Source organism: Corvus hawaiiensis, chromosome 4 (assembly GCF_020740725.1).
Source record: "Corvus hawaiiensis isolate bCorHaw1 chromosome 4, bCorHaw1.pri.cur, whole genome shotgun sequence".
NCBI classification, from domain to species: domain Eukaryota; kingdom Metazoa; phylum Chordata; class Aves; order Passeriformes; family Corvidae; genus Corvus; species Corvus hawaiiensis.
The window spans coordinates 29,085,707-29,103,008 of record NC_063216.1 but is presented as its reverse complement, the minus strand read 5'-3'; the positions used below and the strand labels follow the sequence as shown (position 1 = coordinate 29,103,008).

The following is a 17,302-nucleotide window of genomic DNA, read 5'->3' as shown; positions in this document are numbered from 1 at the left end:
TTTATTTCAGAGTTGCGTGAGCCCGGGTGCTCGGTGACATTCCACAAACCAAGCACACCCACTGGACTTCCCACACCATCATTTAGAGGCAGAAGTTCAGGGTTTGTAACTTTCCCATTACAGCCCCTGTGTCGTGGTGAGTTAGAAAGAGTAATTACAGAACGCCAGCTAACATCTCTGTAGGTTCAAGCGAAGGGCCTTCACCTGGGCAGGAATCTTTTTGACCTTTAGGCACGACTTTTAGTATTACAGACAACATACACGGACCTTGAGTATTTTGCCAAGTTAGCAGTGTACACATAGTGATGTCTATATAACTTAGGTCAAAGTAACAAAGTGCTTATATAGCTTGGGTTATAAGATATCTATGTAACCTAATATCAGTATAACTTAAATCATGACTTTTTATCAAAAAAACCCTGAAGAATATCAATATAACCTGAAGCATAGCCTTCTATACTTACATAGCCTGAATCACAGCTTTTACTTATGTAGCCTGAATCATAACTTCTATACTTATATAACCTGATGCTTATATAACCTGAATCATCACTTTTGGTACCCAAATAATCTGATATGAATAACTTTTTATACAATGCAATGGCTAGTATATAGTTAACTAGTTGTTTATGTGCAGAATAGAGAAAAAGAAAACAAACAAACAAAAACTTACCAGGTGCATAGTTTTAGAGATAGATAAGTGTAGTACTAATGAGAAATTGGCAAGCCAAAGCCAATTAGCCACAAAACAAAGAATTTAGGCCAGTTAAGACCAGATGGACTGAAGAGCACCATAACTACGCATGCCCCAAAGTTGAAAAGTACAAATGCGAAGAAGACTTTAAAAGCCTTCATCAAAAACCCCCGAAGACCCCCGAATTGGGGAAGTGCATGCGCAGTGCAAAGAATTATCTAATAACCATGGGATCATGCTATGTAAATTAGTTCCTGTGTGTATGTGATGATGCTGTTATGACATAGCAACATTAAAGCAAAATTTACTGTATAAATATACCACCACACTTGACAAAGGCGGGTGAGTTAGGAGGAAAAATCCCCCTCACCACCAGCGCTGCAATGAACAAATACCTGCTCTATAGACATCGGTCTATGGGGATTTATTTCTAGCCTATCTTTCGGGCATCAATAGATATACATCAACATCTTGATTTTATACAACCTTAAAGGTTGTTAGTTCCAGGCTATCCTTGAGTAAGGAATACTAACTGCTATCTGATCTACTGACACAGAACATCTGGACTTACTGCCTCCTTAAAGCTTGTTAGTTCCTGGATGTCCTTGACTAAGGGATGCTGGGTGCTGCCTGTTCCACTAATTAAATCTTTATTCTTGCTGATTAGCATTGAAAGTATTCAAAGATCTTGCATCAAAGAACACCCTGACTTCAAATAATCTTGATATTCACATAATCTAGCCCCAACCCCTGCCAAGTCAGGGTCACTTAGAGCAGGTGACACCGGAACATGTCCAGATGATTTTGAGTGTCTCCAGAGACAGAGACTCCACGACCTCCCTGGGCAGCCTGCTCTGCCGCCTTAAACGCGGAGAAGTTCTGCCTCGCTTTGAGGCGAACATTCGTATGCTCTAGCTGACGGCCACTGCTCCGTGTCTTGTCGCTGGGCGCCACCGACAGGAGTCTGTCCGTCCGTGCTTACGGAGCCGGCGGTGCCGGCGCAGCCGCCCCTCACAGGCGCTGGGGCGGGGCCGGGCCCGCCGGGCCGCGCGGGGCGCTGTGGGGGCGGCCGGGAGCGGGCGCGGCGCGGTCATGTCGGCAGCGCTGCTGCGCCGCGGCCTGGAGCTGCTGGAGCCGCCGGGTGAGCCCGCGGGGCCGGGGCTGGGCGGGCGGGCGCAGGGTGGCTCCCCGGTACGGCTGCAGTGACTCCGTTCCTCTTCCCGCTGCAGCTCGGGCAAAGGCGCCGCCGGGACTCCAGCGAGGCCGGGCCGGCCCCAGGGCGGCGGGCGCGGCGAGGCGGAGGAAGAGGGCACCGGAGCCTGGCAGGAACAAGGCCACGGTTAAGGGCAGAGTCGTGAAGTCGGCGATAGGTGAGTCCCGACCCCTCCGCAACCCTCGCACCGGGCACCCTTGTGGTGTCCTGCAGCCACGCTGCCGGTCGCTGTATCCATCCCATCCCATTCTCCTGCATGCCCTCTTGGTGTCGCTCACTTTAAACGCAGCCTCATTTGTGGGCGTACCCCTATCCCTGAGCTGTAGCGGTGTCTTTCTCCCGGGGCTTTGCTGATCCTCCTGTGTCTCTCCTTGTGAGCTGCCTGGATGAGCAGGTGATGAGTTTTGTCCCTTTCTTCTTTGCCCCAGAGGAGTACCATAAGAAGAAGCCTGTGAATCACTTGAGAGAAAACCTGCAGTACATGTTGAAGGGACGGGTTGTTGCAGACAAAACCGTCACAGAACAAGTAAGAGTGTAATTTCTGGCGGGGGGGGGGGGGGGGGGGGGGTCTGTTTCTACTGAGGAACACAGGTGAATGAATGGGAATCATCCCTGGATCTTCCAAATTTATACCTTGCACAAGAGAGTCAAGATTCTGTCTACAAATGGCCTTGAGGAATTCCCGTGTGCACTGGAAAAACAACTTACTAAGCTTTAAACTGTTGTTGATATGTTGTCCCCAATGATGTTCTCTGATACTAGGCAAAAATCACAGAATCATAGAATGGTTTGGGTGGGAAGGGACCTTAAAAGATCATCCAGTTCCAACCACCCTGCCATAGGCAGGGATGCCACACACTACATCATGTTCCTCAAATATCCTGGCAGCTGTTGGCTTTTCTTAATTACCAAAGATATTTTGTAGTTTCAGCTGGCAGAGGAGCCCTGGTTCAGACCTCCTCCTTACTCTGTCGATCAAACTGGCCTTCTCTGTAGCTGGAGGCTGATTAACAAGGAACCAGATGTGCTGCTGGCTCATGTAATAGGAATTACTTAGCCTCTTAAATGGTGTTTCTCATAACTTGAGAATTTCTTGAGTGGTCTTCCCTAAAAGGTAGTCTCATGCCAGGATTTGAAGAGAGGAATAGCTGACAGTGCTAGAACCTTGGGCTGTTAATATGAGATACAGGCTGTTAACATACATAAATAAATGAAATTGGTTTAGGCCAGTGTTTCTCAGGCTGGTGATTGTGCCAGGAGGTGACAGTGTATTAGAAAATGCTGAGGGAATTCCACAAACTTGTTGGGTTTTTGGGTTGTGTCATGGGGAAAGGGGGTAAAAAGAAGGCCATAGTTTCAGAAAGTTCTGAATTGAAATCAATGTTTTTATCTCTGTGACAATTATTAGAAAGTAGTTTTCATATTTGACTCCAAATAACAAGTTGGTATCTGCTGTTGTCCCAGTGATCTGCTTTGGTTAACATCAGTGGTTTGCCTCTCACTTTTCTTTGGAGGCACTCTGGAAAATAGCAGGGTTCTTGTAGAACAGCAGGGATGCTGCAGGTGAGCTTGAGAATCCCTGTTTTGTGGTTTGGTCTGGATAACAATGACTGTTGTTTTTTTCCATCTTTGTATTGTCTGAAGGTTCTTGCTCAGAACAGAGGTAGGAAGTCCAAGGATCAGCCTCCAGAGAAGACAGAAAAGAAGAAGCCCGAAGGCACTGTGTTTACCGAGGAAGATTTCCGTAAATTTGAGAGGGAATACTTTGGGATACCATAAACATCCTGACGGGGGTTCTTGCAGCTCCAGCCTTTTTGCAGCTTCTCCAGCCTGGCACGCAGGCCTGGGCATTTCCTCAGTGTGTTTGAGATGGCACATGGGGATGTGCCTCTGCCAGCAAGTACCTCCGTGTCGGACTTGCAGAGCAGCTCTGGTCTGGGCAGAGCTTGTTGCTGGGCAGCTAAAGCCACAGAGGCGCTCTTGGCTCTGAGCTGTGTTGTCCTTATAATCATCTTCCTGCAGCCAGCATGTCTTGCATTCTTGATGTAGAAGGGTGGACTAAGCCAAATAAAAATCTTTTTCCCCTTCCTCAGGATATAAGGCTCCCGCTACCTGTGTTATTTGGCAGGGAGCATTGAAAGTACTGTATCTGAATGGAGAAATGTTTTGGACCAGCATTAGTAAATCTCTGGAAGGGAAGGATGCTTTGAAAGACTGTTAAACTTGAGTAACCCTGCAGTTTGGGTTCTTATTACAGCCCCTGTCAGGTCTGTCAGTCACTGCAAAAACTTTTTATATGTCATTTGATTAAATAATTGTTGCAGATGCTGTCTCTCTTTGCCTTTGTAGTAGTGATTATTATGGCAGGTGATGAAGACGAACCGTGTCACTGCTGTGATCCAAGCATTCCTCTCTTTAGGATGACTCAGTTGTGTGAATGGCCTCTCTGATTCATGTTGACACATATATTTAATCATCTCTCTGACATGCTTAGGCCTTCAAAGAGTGCAGGTTGGAATGGAGATGACTCCTCCATTTTGGCTACTCACAGTCTTCCCTCTCTGCAAGGAAGAGCTCTCACATGGAGAAAGCTGTCCTTTGGATGTTTATAGCAGAGTGTCCCACCGAGATTTAGCCATGCCAGGAGGGCACCACTGCTGAGTGTTGCCAGGTCCTGTAGCCAGGAGGGCTTGTGTTAGTCTCAGCATCAAATTAAAATCTGAGCCCGAGCTTGTGGTGCTGGGTTGAAGGGAGGTTGTTTTTTCTCAAAGTTCCCCCGGCTGTAACAAAGAGAAGGCCCAGCAGGTGGGAGTGTTGTTCCAGAAACTTCCTCACTAAACCACTCTGAATGTGCTTCTGGGGAGCTTCTGGCACTGCTTTTTCCTGTGCCTTACCTAAGAAGATGGGAAATGTGTTCCCTTGGGAAAAAAACAGCTAAGGAGAAGGACTAATTCCAAGCTTTGGTTGGGCTCAGGAGGTGATTACAAGGGGCTCGTCTGACCTGAGCAGCAGCTGCTTGATGCCAGCACAGGCAGGAATTCACTTATCCCTTCCCTGCCCTCTGATTACAGTTCCTGGTGCTGTCCTCTTAAGCCTGTGCCTCCTCCGTTGAGTTCTTTTTCCTCTTGTCTGCATGGGAGGAAAGGTTACTTGAATGTATGAGTTCCAGACAGGGGAAATAGTGAGCATACTGAAGTGTGTGTGCTGGAAATTGGGTAATAGCACGTGGGAGGGTATTTCTTGTAATAGGATCAAGTTCAATGATCTGCAGCCAAAAGTGGTAAATATAGAACAGTTCAAAGAACAGTTCAAAGAACAGTTCCCCTTTTTTTAGTTTTTTCTTGCTTCCAAAAAAAAAAACCACAAAACCCACAAAACAAACCTTTTTAAAAGAATGGAAGCACTATTGTTGGAAAAAATAGTTGAGCAAAATGTGTATTCAGCGCGTCTCCCTAAAACTTCTGCTCTGTGTGCCTGCTGCAGTGCATGTAAGCTGGCCTAACACAACTCTGTGTGGAGCTGTCATGAGGGTAATTAACTGTGTGAAAAAGATGGCTGTGCCACAACTTGGCAGAAAGAAATAGATTTTGGGGGCGTTATTTTGTTTCAAGCCTTCATCTTCAGTATTTGGCATTTCCTATGACCCTACAGAGATCCCTCATGTCCTCTCCTGCTCCTCCTCTACCCATTCCTCCTACGTACCCTTGTTTCTGTGGTTGTTCAGCCCCTGGGCCCTTCTCCCGCAGGCTGAGGGAAGCAAAACCTTCCTTCCTTGCTCCAGAAAAGGGCAGGAGGGTAATGTGGTTCACTCTCTTTGTACAAAACGCAGCCTGTTTGTTTGCAAATGTAAGCAAACAGGAAAGCTCTTCTTTCAAAGTTAATGAGGAACTTTAAAGTGGGGCTCAGAGCAGTTCTCCACAAGGATAATAAAACCCAGATCAGAGGAGTTTCAAAGTTGGGTGGCAGCTCTCATTACTGGCTGGAAAGACTATTAGAGCCAACACAAGTATCAACATACTTCTTGAGGAATTATGTTGTCAAGGAGGGTAAAGCTTCCTGACAGACTGAATTTTGCCATTTGAAACTAAACTTGATTGTACGGTCAACAGTATCCTTAAATAAATTCAACTTTATTTTGTGGGAGGAAGGAAAAAGAAGCAGAAGTGGATGGTGGCTCTAGAGATACCATCTGCAAGGGCAAAGATCTAACACATTCCAGCCTTGGCTTTCCCCCTGTCTGGCAGGGTAGGAGCTCCTAGGAAAGAAGAGCAATGCCACCTGAGTAGTGGGTAGGTAAGGACAGGTGGTGCCCCCTGAGGGGAATATCTTCAAATGAGAGAGCAGAACAGGTATCAACCTGTTGTATGTGCCTGGTGTTAAGCTAAAGCCAGGCACCTTCTCATACTCCCAGCTGTCTGTCTAGCCATGCCCAGAGCATGCTGGCTCCTTGGCGTGGTGGAACCCCAGGAGGTAGCTGCCTTGGAGCAATCTGCCCCCTCCCTGTAAGTGTTCAAGGCCAGGCAGGAGGGGGCTTCAAGTAACCTGCTCTAGAGGAAGGTGTCCCTGGCAGGGGGATTGGAATGAGATGATCTTTAAAGTCCCTTCCAACCCAAACCACACTATGACTCCGTGATCTCTGTTCTTTGCAGCCAGACTTCTCTGCCCAATGGAATAGACAAGAAGGGGTTAGGGAAGCAGCAGCTGCCATAGCTGCTTTTCCTAGTTGGCCTCCAACCTGTTTCCCATGCTGGAAGCTGACAGCTGCAGCCCACAACAACCTTTGGACCTGCTGGACAGCATTTCTTCCCCGCACATCTGCGAGCGGCGGCGCAGGGACGTGTCCCAGCGCTGCTGGGCCAGCGCCGCGTGCTCGCTGAGCTCATCAGGCTGCTGGCTCCCTTCCCAGCTCTGCGACACCAGCTGAGCATCCTGCAGCAGAAAATAGAGGTAGCTGAGCTAGGGAATGGTGAGGGTGCCATCCTACAGGGCATCTCCACCCACACGCAGCAGGGAGTCAGAATGGGCGGCAGCAGCGGCAGCTTTCATATGAATGCAAATAAAAGCTCTGGAGTGTTATTAGTGTGGTAGAACCTTTCCAGGGAAGCTGTTTAGAATAGTTCCCAGATGCTCAGCCTTGAGCTAGCTTAGTGTGAATAAGATTCATCAAGCGTCTTAATGGCCTTTTGCTTCCTTGTTATGTGAATGGAAAGCAAATAAAAGGAAATTTGTTCCAGTGGGTACAAGCTAATGTAAGCCCATACAGCCTCTGCTGTACCAGCAAGCCTCCACATCCTTACCACAGAAAGCAACAACAGCTACTAACAGCACTATGTGTGTACTGGGGGGGGAGGACTGCAAACGTAAACCAAGAAAACATGTTTGTTCAGGACACCAACTTCTTGCCTCTGAAATGACATAGCAGTAACAAACCTGGATGCCAACGAACTTGTTCAGGTAAATGAGATTGAAAACACTGAAAAGGCTATAGGGGAAAATCAAGGGGTGGGGAAGAGTCCTAAAAACCTTAGCCAATCTTACCCTCTGAGGTTTTTTTCATGACGGCCTTACATTTCAGTCTTGATGATGATCAACACAACATCAGCACTTACAGGCTCCTGAACACCTCAGGAAGGGGAGTGGTTTTTGTAAAAAGGGTGCACAGCAGCAGGGCCCTGAATAACTCAGAAAAGTTACAGCAAAAGGAAGTTTCTCATTTTGAGACATAAAGACCCATCAATTCGAGCCGAAATGAGGAGTGTGAAAGAAGGCAGGCTGCCTGCTGTCTGCTTACAGCTCAAAACGTGGAACTCCAGCCAAGGCAGGCTGAAGGGCTGGTAGGTTGGAGCAGGATTAAAGGTTTGCATGTCTATCAATAGTTATGTTAAATAGGATTAACAGAGCCAGCCACTAACTGGTGGGGGCAGGGGACATAAAAATCATGAAGGTTGCTCTGCAGCTGTCTACAGGGTTAGATGCACCTTTTTCTGAAGGAATAAGCTGTTGGCAGGGCTAAGCAGTACTGTAGCCAAGCTGGTCTGTCCTGAGCTGCACTGTTTGCATGCCAGCAAGATCATTTATCTCCTTTAATGGGAGGCAAAGACCAGGGCTCTTTCTCCACCTTCCTGCACACTGCAATGGAGATGCAGAGGAGTTTCAGCACTGGGAGATTCTCTGCCCTATATAAATTAAGCTGATGCATCTGCTGAGCCTGGAACTTGCTCCTGCCATTCCTTAAAAGGGTGTGTGTGTGCAAAAAAGAGGAAGAGAGCAGCTGAAGGAGAAATGAGAGGCGGCTGGCCATCACTTGGAGGACATGCACCTCTGTAATAGGGAAATTGGAGCTTGTGGGTGCAGCCAGCTTCCTTCATTCAGTGACTTCATTCACTTATGACACTGCATGAGTGCACCGAAAATAACGCAAAGGCAGCATACCTGGGATACTTGAGCAGCCAAAACAGTATTGCCTAGGTCAGGGGACTGAATTCCTCTGTTAATTCTCAGGGCTTGAAGCATTTCAATGGGAAAGTCAGCAAAGGCAAGCACTTCTGGCCCAGCAAGGGATGCTCATGGTAAGACCCTGAGATGTCCCTTGCACTGGAAATGAAGTGTAACAGGATTTTATGTGCAGGACTGCATGGCAAGACTGTGAATACAGCAGGACAGAGGAAGGTAGGATATCCCCAGAAGCTACTTGGACCATACTGAGAAAAAATTAGTATGCCCAAGGTGGAAATTATGCCTATAGAAGGACAATAGAGAACCTGTTTTTTTCTGAAGGCCTATGTCTATGGGAAGATAAAGAAAACTGGTATTCTTCTGGCCAAAAATGTATAGATTTGCCACTCCCCAAAAAAGGCTATGAATGGACTACCACTGTGTGAAACTGTTTCCATCAGAATCAGCCACATTCTCTTTCTATAGTCCAGCTCGGGAGCACTGGAGGAGCATTCATCTCCCAAAGGACAGCCTGTCCTTGCAGCTATTTCTGGGCTTTCTGCCAGGGCAAAAGCTATTTGAAAGATTTTATCATCATTCTTTCTTCATTCCCCAACACTGCAGCTGTGGATTTATTTTTGTAAGCATGCTGCAAAGGTGCATCTGATTCTCCACACAGGCATGTGAAGAAGTTGTCAGCAGTGATGGTTTCCCCTTTTCATTTTGAAAGAGAAGGGCATGCACCTGGGTCTCTCTAAAGGCAGGGTGAAGAGGAAGGGAGTCATAAATATTGTGGTAACAGCAGAAACAAGCTTGTGAGAAGAGGCTTTGCAAGCAGTGAACTGCAAGAGGTTGTTTGGTTATGTGGGGGAACATTGGACTCCTATTTACCATGAAGCACAAAATTGGCTGAGGGATAGGAGCCTGAGGGTCACGCATACTGTGTGTGTGAAGTCTACTTCACTGCCCTTAATTCAGAGGAGAAATAACCGAGGCAGAAATCCCATCAGCTGTGCCAACTTCAGATTTAAATAGCTGCTATATAATGCAGATTGGGGGAATTCTGCTGTTTCTAAGGTTGTAGAAGAACTAGGCTCCTCTGGCAGTAGGTAAAGCCTGCATTTCATGCACTACAATCTAATTCTGGACATGGTATCATGCTCTATGCAAGCTGCAAGGATTCAGTGGAAGCACATTTGTTCTGTGAGGCTGTGAGAAAAAGGAGAGAGCTCCTGCAGTTTGCAAAATGTAAAATCAGTTACTAGGCAGGAGGCTATCAGACTTTTTACCCTTGTAGGCTGGAGTTTGTGACAGTGTCCTGGGTGCTCCTTGGCTCCTGCTGCAGGCTGGACAAGCTGCTTGGCTGCAGAGTGGTGTGATGCTTGCTGTGCCTAACTGAAGCCTGGAGGAAAAGTCTAGATAAAAATTGCAGAGGAAGAGTCAGCCCTGATCTCCAGCCCCTGTATAATCTTAACTAAGTTACTAAGTATGGAAACACGGCGTCATTTCAGCAGGCGTTGCATGAGATTGCCATATGGGCTGCCTCTGCAAAGCCACAAGCTCGGAGCCTCGGCAAGCACTGAGTGCTGACTGCTCTTTAAGGGCAGGTTTCTGATTCTCCTACAAGGTGTTCTGTAAAGCACACACACGGCTGCAGAGAGCAAAGCGGCATGGATGCGTCACGCATTCCTTCTCGCCTGCTCCAGCTCTGATCTTCCTTCCCTGGAGTGAGTGTAATTTGGTAAATTGGACCTGCATACTCTCTGCAGGGTTGTAGGAACCAGAATCATGTACTTACTGGCCAGCTCAGACACTGCCTCATCTGCCTGCAGAGCATGGACACGAAGAAAAATTTGTTTTAGCCATGAGTGGCTCACAGACAACCCTGCCATGGGGTGGGGAAGGGATAAATGTGCTGACAATGTTTCCAGGCTTTGGGAGAACTGAGTAAGGGCAGCAAAACACACGTGCTGCTTGCTCCCTCAGCCCTAGGTACTGCCAGGTGTAAGCAGAAATTGCTAAGGCTCTAAGGGAAGAGGAGGTGGTTGCCCTGTGATGGGAAAGGGGGATCGGTATGAGGAGGAGTGGAGGGTTTTCTGCTGCACAAGGAAGCCACCAGCTCATAGACTCATAGCAGTTACTATGTTTTCTGTGGCTCAACTGAGACCAAGCACAATGTCACCTCAGGTGTAGATTTGACCAAAATCTTGGGGCTTTTCTCCAATTATCCCCATCCCCAACCTGGCTGGTGCAGCTGATTTGAAGGAAACCTATTACATTGGTCTGCCTCCTAAACCACAAGAGAGTCCCTTGTCCCTGCTTGCTGCCTCCAGTCTGCAGTGCATCCCATTCACACAGTACATGGTCACCAGCACCCTTACCCAGGAGATTTGAGACTACTCACACCCCTTGTCTCATGAAACCAAGGGGAAGGCCTTAGTTATCCACCCCACTCTCAGTGTGGCATGAGCCCTAACTCCAGACACGGAGCCTTCTTGCTGTAATTTAAATGGCATTCAGCCACCCAGGCACAGCTGTAGGCACAGACAGGTGCCACTGAGGGCCTGGCCAACCCAGCCCTCCATGGCAGCAATCGGCTCCTGCTGCCAACAGCCACCTGTGCCATCCATCCGCTGGAGTAGCCTTCACACACCAGGGCACCCCACACGGCTGTTATCCCACGTCAGGTAATGGCTTGGGCAAGGAGCAAGGATGGAGGACTGTAGCCCTGACTTGAGAGCATAAGGAGCTGAAATGTCAAGATGCAAGTGGAGAAACCTTTCTTGAAAGTTCCTTTAAGAACCTTTTCCCTCTCCACTCCAGCACTGGCTGGAGCCCTGATGCCACTGCACTGCATGTATGAGCCAGCCAGGCTGGGATGTCCAGGCACCTGAGCTCAGCAGCTCAGGGAGCCATTCCAGTGCAAGTGAGAAGGAATCAACTCCTCGGAAAGGACGTGCATGTCCAAATGCCAAAGCGATTAAGTGCTGTTAGATGGGGGTAGCAGTGGCAAAAAAAAAAAAATTGAGCACACATTGATGCCTGTAGCCTTGGTAGAAGAAAGTCAAATTTGTATTTAGAGCTTAAAATTTGACTCATTAGTGGCTGGCTGAAGAAGCCAAGACTTTCACACTTGGGTACAGGAATGTGACCCATCAGTAAAAGCACTACAGTAACCCCACCCCTCTGGCCCAGTTCACACCAGTCTGACAGCTCCTGCTCATGGTTTGGGCACTTTAGAAGACCCACAGGCACATGAGGAACCCAAGTGCAGTTAACACTGGTGCTTGCTCCGGGCTTGTCTCCTAGCCAAGCTGTCCATTTCTTTCACCAGCGTTCACAACTTTTGTCCCAGGACCCCCTCCCTCCCTTCAGAGACAATGTTTAAGTCTGAAAATAAAAACATCTCCCACTGCATTACTGACGTTTTGTCTTCCATCAACTCTCCAACTTCAATTGTTTCAGGGGGCTTACAAATTAGCTGAAAACCCTGAGGCACCTCAGCGTGATCCCTTCTCACTTTAGAACACACATAAATTAGAGCGGGACAGGTCAACTCAGACACTTTATACAGAATGCTCCAGTTCAGAGCACTTTGGGTGCTTGCAGTGCACTCACCACCCACAAGCAGCACTAGTGTCACACTACACTCTCTGGCCACACACCACCTTGTCGTGCTTGGACTTACACTCACAGGAGGTTCAGGCCATGCTGGTTTTACAGGTACCACTCATCACACACCATCATTGCACATTTACTACAAAATTATTTATTAGACAGCAATACACAGCTTTAGCAGGAAGCTTATATACATGCACACAACACTGCTGACTACCCTACTCAGGGACTCTAGTTCTCTTGCCCTTGGCCTTGCGGACCTCTTCTATCAGATCTTTTAAGTACTGAATTTCCTTACTAAGGGAATCTGCTTTTTCCTTCAGGGCCTGGTTCTTCTGCTCCAGCTCTCTGCACTCCCCAGACAGCGCCTCCTGTTCCGCCCTCTTCTTCTGCCGGTAACGCGTGGCAGCTGTCTTATTCTGCTCCATCTTTTTTAGTTTCTTATCTATTTTCTTTTCTCCTTTCACCTTTGCTGACACTACCTTCTCTGCAGGGTGATCGTATGGTTTGGACCGCACAGAGCCACAGGCGGCATCTGCAGGGAACTGGTTGCCATTGGGGGATCCAACTGAATTGGTGGGGCTGTGTTGGGGGGTTCCCAGGTAGGAGTCCGGGCTCATGCATATTCCACTATCATCAGAGTGGTTCTCCTCCTCTTTCTCAGACTTGGTGATCACCACCACAACAGTGGGGCACTCCCGCTTTCTTTCTCCTTCCAGAACATCCACTTCACTACCTAGTTCTAAACTAAATGAGTGGTCTGGAGTGGAAGTCAGAGACCCTGGGGAGAGGGGAAAAGACCAAAGGGAAGCCAATGGGGCCATTGAATCAGCTCCAACTGGGGATTCGGGGACATGAGTGATTACATTATTTATCAGTGGAAGTTCTTTGTTGTGAAATTCCTGGATGGTAGCGTTAAATAGATCACACGTGTCTTCCAACGTGGCCATCAGCTCGTCTGGTGAGACGGTGGCTTCCAGATGTTCCATACCTAACAGGGCATCAAAATCAAATTCCTTCAGATCCATCTTCTCCACCATCCACTCCATGCCAGAGAAGGCATCCTCTGCACATTAAAAAAAATAAATTGCCACTTCAGTATAATGCCATGAAGAAAAGGCATCAAATAAACCACCACACTCAACGCAACTCAAGCTTTTGAAAATCATCTAGCAGTTCATCACTTTCCTCTTTCATGTATTAGCACAAAATGAGTAAATTTTAAGGGAAAAAATACTCTTTCCCTGAGCTCCTAAAAACTGTAGGGTACAACATAAGCAACCATTGAGACATTCCAACCCTCTTACTTTAAGACCAGAACAATCCAGGGGCACTGGCAACATACAATCATGCTTCCTTACTGTTACCTATGCCAAAACACAGTACCATTGGCAACTCTCTGTTACTGCAAGGCCACCACAAGTGGCACTTTACCATAACCAGCAACTATGTGTTGTGTAAGCAGCATAGTACACATGTTTTCGAAGTGGAGGTAACACGTAAGATTGCGTTCAGATTTATGAAAAGCTAGCAATTTATTTTCAACTGGAATGTTACTGAGGTATTATATAATTGATGCCCTTTACAGAAATAAGTAATACCTTACCCTGGCTGCTATCTATGGTGTTGCCTAAACTGTCCACAGCAAGCCAATTGGAGGAGACTGCCTTAGCCTTGTCGCTGGAGAACCCATGCGAACTGAGGGGCTCGGCCACCTCCAGGTAGTCATCTAGGAGTCCCAGACTTTCCTCAGCCACCGAACACGGCTGGCTGAAGGGGGATATTGAATCCCCCAACAGCATCTCGTTGTTCAAGAAGCTCATTTTCGTCAGCTTTTAACGCTTTGACGTCGAAGGATGTAGATAAGCACAGGGTCTTTTCGTCGACTACAGCAATGCTGCTGTGCAGTGCCGTGAAAAACCTGCGAACAGAACTTAAACTCATCAGCACCTGATCTGAGCAACATAACCTTTTAAAGCAACGGTCCCTCAGGAAGTATGACAGAACTTTACAGATTATCTCACTTCTTTATTTCTGTGCTGCTGAGCGTCCCCCGCCTCCCTCAGGCCCGGGCAGGGCCGGTCCCGCCCACCCGCCGCCATTTGGCAGTCCTGCCGCCATTTTGTGTCCTGCCACGTTTCCACCGCGGCTCCAGCACCACACAGGGAGGGCTGTGCGCCCGATGGCCAGGGCAAACTTAACGCTGTGCCACTGCATTATTTAACATTGGTACTGCTGCCAGATTATTATTATCAACGCCTGTTCATCTATCCGTGATTACACCATGTGGTCCCTATACCCAAAACCCTAAAACCTCTAATGCCCCATTTTCCCGTAAGTACCCCAGCACTTCCCCTCGCGCGGGCAAAGAAACCCTCCCTAGGAATGTTTCTTTACTCCCATGAAAACCCGAAGAACAAAAAAAATTAAATTATAAAATCCTAGGTTTTTCCAAATCAGTGTTTCTCGAATTATAGCAAGTACAGACGTTCCTCGTAAATGCTTTTGAAAAGGCATTTCCTGCTGTTTCTGACACTCGCCGCACCCGAAGATACCGAGCCGTACAAGGATCTCCCCACCTCTCTACAATTTCGGCTTAACTAGTTTCTTTACATATTATTTTGTGTACCTAGGTATCTCACCCCGCTCCCCGTAAGATACCAGTTACCACCACGCGCGATAAACCCACCCCAAAAGCCCATTTAAAGAGAGTAACAGAACGCCTTTTAATACACAAGAGAGGGAGCAGCCGTCCCTCACACACGATACTCACGCCATGGTTGCAGATGCCGGGGATGTGCTGAGGCCGCCGCCGCTGCTGCTGCGCCTGCTGCACTGGCCGATGCCGCCGCTGGCCCTGCCGCCTTAAAGAGCCATGGCGGCCGGGGGAGGGGGGCTGCTCGTATCCGCGCCGCGCGGGAGGTGCTGCGCACACTGACACGGACAACGACACGACCTCAGCTCCCGGCGACAGGAAACAATGAGATAGCAGCGCCGGCGCTCTGCCTTTATATATGAGCCGCCTTACCAAACAAGGTGCGGACGTGAGGTATCCTTCCGCCGAGCGTCACCTGCCCGTCACCAGCACCTACCGGCCTGTCGCCTGCCTTTCTGCGCTTCTCTCTTACCGTTCTGCTACGAGTTAAACACAGGAGCCGCCGACAAGACGCCGCGGCCCCACGCCGGGGCTGTCACGGAGGGACTATATGATGTATACATGCGCGCCGACCGCTCCCCCCGTCGGGCGCGGCCGTGCCACGTGACCGGCGGTACTGAGGACGCTGCCCCCGCCCCCCCCCGCGGGGAGCGTTGGGGGAAATTTTACCCGCCAACAGAGACGCGGAGCTCGCGAGGAAGACGTCACGCAGCTCGCCACGTGGGAAGGGCGGCGCTCATTGGCTACGGGCGAGTCGTTCACGTTCCCCGTGAGCTGTCATTGGCCAGGGCCCGGAGGAGACCAATGCTGAGGGGAAGGGCGGGGGGGAGGAGAAGAAGGAGAAGGGGCAGGGAAATGGCGGCTGGACGGGGGAGGAGGATGGGGAGGGAAGGCGGGAGTAGGTCGAGAAGGAGCAGCCGGGCAGGGAAATGGTGCCCGCCCACGGCAGCCTTGCGTTTTCCCTGACATGCCCCTCTCGAAGCAGTGTGTGCTCCCCACTTAGATTTCCAACGCCCCTTTTGTTCCCCACACAAAGCCCTGCTGAGCTCAGGCGGGGGCTGGCGGCTGCGCTCCAGGCTGAAGTGCTGGCATGGCGCCCCTGAGGCGGCGGCAGCCCGCCTTGGCCTCCTGCTCCCTTAGATAACCCGCTGCTTTCCATCCCTGCCCGCCCCACACATGCAGCGCGGAGATTACGGGCTCTCCGGGGCTGTGTGTGTGCGGGCAGGAGGGCGTCTGCCCGCAGCCTGCCGGCTTCACAGCGGCCACGGCGCCGCACGGCCGCAGAGAGGCTTCTGAGGAGCCCGGCTGTAGAGCCGCGCCGCCGGGCAGCCAGGAGCATCAGTCTAACTAGTGCCTTCAACCCATGCAAGGGCTGAAAATGAAGTTGGTTATTCCACAGCTGAGGAATGAGAATGTCCTCTCCTGCCATGCAGTTTCATGCTGATGCAGTTGCTTCTCTGTTCTCTGTGCAGATATCATTCGAGTGATGGGAGCATTAATGGATCACCTATAGAGCCTTGCGGCCATAAAGAGCAGTGTCACCTTGGATAGCTTTCAAAGTGCGGTTTCGCGTTTTATCTGATCCAACTCAACTTGCTTCTAGGAAAGAAGTCAGACCTCTTCCCCCACCCTGTTCCTGCTAAACAGTTCCACCAGCTGGCCTGGCCCCCACTGAGACAGCTCACAGCCAGAAACTCACATGGGCCAACAGTTTTCCGCTGGCTTCAGTTCCTTCACCATCATTTCAGTTTGGTCACACAAGCACTGGACAGCTCCGGTGAGCTCGGAATTTCGATACCTGTGTCCTCCCTCACTGTGTCAGAGTTATCCAGCTTCAAAAGGTTGATTTTCCACATTGCAAGCCTCACAGCACCATCAGCTCTGAGAGCTGTGGTGGAACCTTGCTTATTCCAACATCATCATTCTGCAGCTCAGCTTGCTCTCAGCTACTTGTGCGAAAGGCTCCACTATTTTGCAGTTCAGGCCTCAGTCGTATTTGTGTAAAACCATAGCCTTCACCACATTTGCTCAGGTCTAACTGCCTGGAATGTCTTAAACAACTTGACTGATAATTTGCGAGGATGAAGTGTGACCCAATTTCTGCTTTTAGCAGTCTGGTCTTAGCATTGTCACTACAAAGCAGAGTATGTTACTTCACATCTGTAACATGAACACTGGCTGCTGAATTAAAAAGGGCAATTTTCCTTCCATGTTGGTTTGTTGCTATTTTATTTTGGTTGGTATTGGTTCTTTCTTTCTTTCTTTCTTTCTTTCTTTCTTTCTTTCTTTCTTTCTTTCGTAGCACGGAATTTGAAATGACTCATTAAAATAGAGGAGACACAGAAAAATGTCCTCCGCCTCCGATGCCAAAAAAAGTAGCAGTTGAGCAGTCTGAGATAACTGCTCTGATAAATACTACAGCGGAGGCAGATCTAGCTTCAAAGGACAATTGAGAGGATGCAGCAGGTTTTAAAGAAGCCAAGTGGGTGATTGGCTGTGTGGATGGGTGGACAGCACTTCCATGTCCTCACTGGCTAAGGGAGAGCTCTCACATCCACTGCTGTGCCTGCTTTCCCCTCCTTTAAGTGAAAAGAAAAGGGCAATTTTACGACCATAATAGCAGCTAAATAAACAGAAATGCACCCAATATGTGTACACCCAACCCTTCCTCATGGAAAGATAATTA

The 17,302-nt window shown here is 48.9% G+C and overlaps 2 protein-coding genes and 2 long non-coding RNA genes across 4 annotated transcripts; 2 read left to right on the top strand and 2 right to left on the bottom strand.

Moving 5' to 3' along the window:
* Window positions 1-1,752: 1,752 nt before the first annotated feature.
* On the top strand, window positions 1,753-4,239 carry RPS19BP1 (ribosomal protein S19 binding protein 1). Its single transcript, XM_048300019.1, has 4 exons — window positions 1,753-1,835; window positions 1,924-2,064; window positions 2,336-2,433; window positions 3,552-4,239. Exons 1-4 carry the CDS (start codon window positions 1,787-1,789, stop codon window positions 3,684-3,686), a joined length of 423 nt encoding a protein of 140 aa, XP_048155976.1. The 5' UTR covers window positions 1,753-1,786; the 3' UTR covers window positions 3,687-4,239.
* Window positions 3,662-11,227, bottom strand: LOC125324351. Its single transcript, XR_007202945.1, has 2 exons — window positions 6,643-11,227; window positions 3,662-4,801 (listed from the first exon to the last, which is right to left on the bottom strand). It is a non-coding gene; the product is annotated as an uncharacterized LOC125324351 (long non-coding RNA).
* Window positions 11,228-12,088: 861 nt separating this feature from the next.
* ATF4 (activating transcription factor 4) lies at window positions 12,089-14,928 on the bottom strand. The gene is made up of 3 exons (XM_048300018.1): window positions 14,734-14,928; window positions 13,567-13,881; window positions 12,089-13,026 (listed from the first exon to the last, which is right to left on the bottom strand). Exons 2-3 carry the CDS (start codon window positions 13,781-13,783, stop codon window positions 12,179-12,181), a joined length of 1,065 nt encoding a protein of 354 aa, XP_048155975.1. The 5' UTR covers window positions 13,784-13,881; window positions 14,734-14,928; the 3' UTR covers window positions 12,089-12,178.
* A 110-nt stretch (window positions 14,929-15,038) lies between these two features.
* Window positions 15,039-16,824, top strand: LOC125324350. The gene is made up of 2 exons (XR_007202944.1): window positions 15,039-15,385; window positions 16,089-16,824. It is a non-coding gene; the product is annotated as an uncharacterized LOC125324350 (long non-coding RNA).
* Window positions 16,825-17,302: the final 478 nt, after the last annotated feature.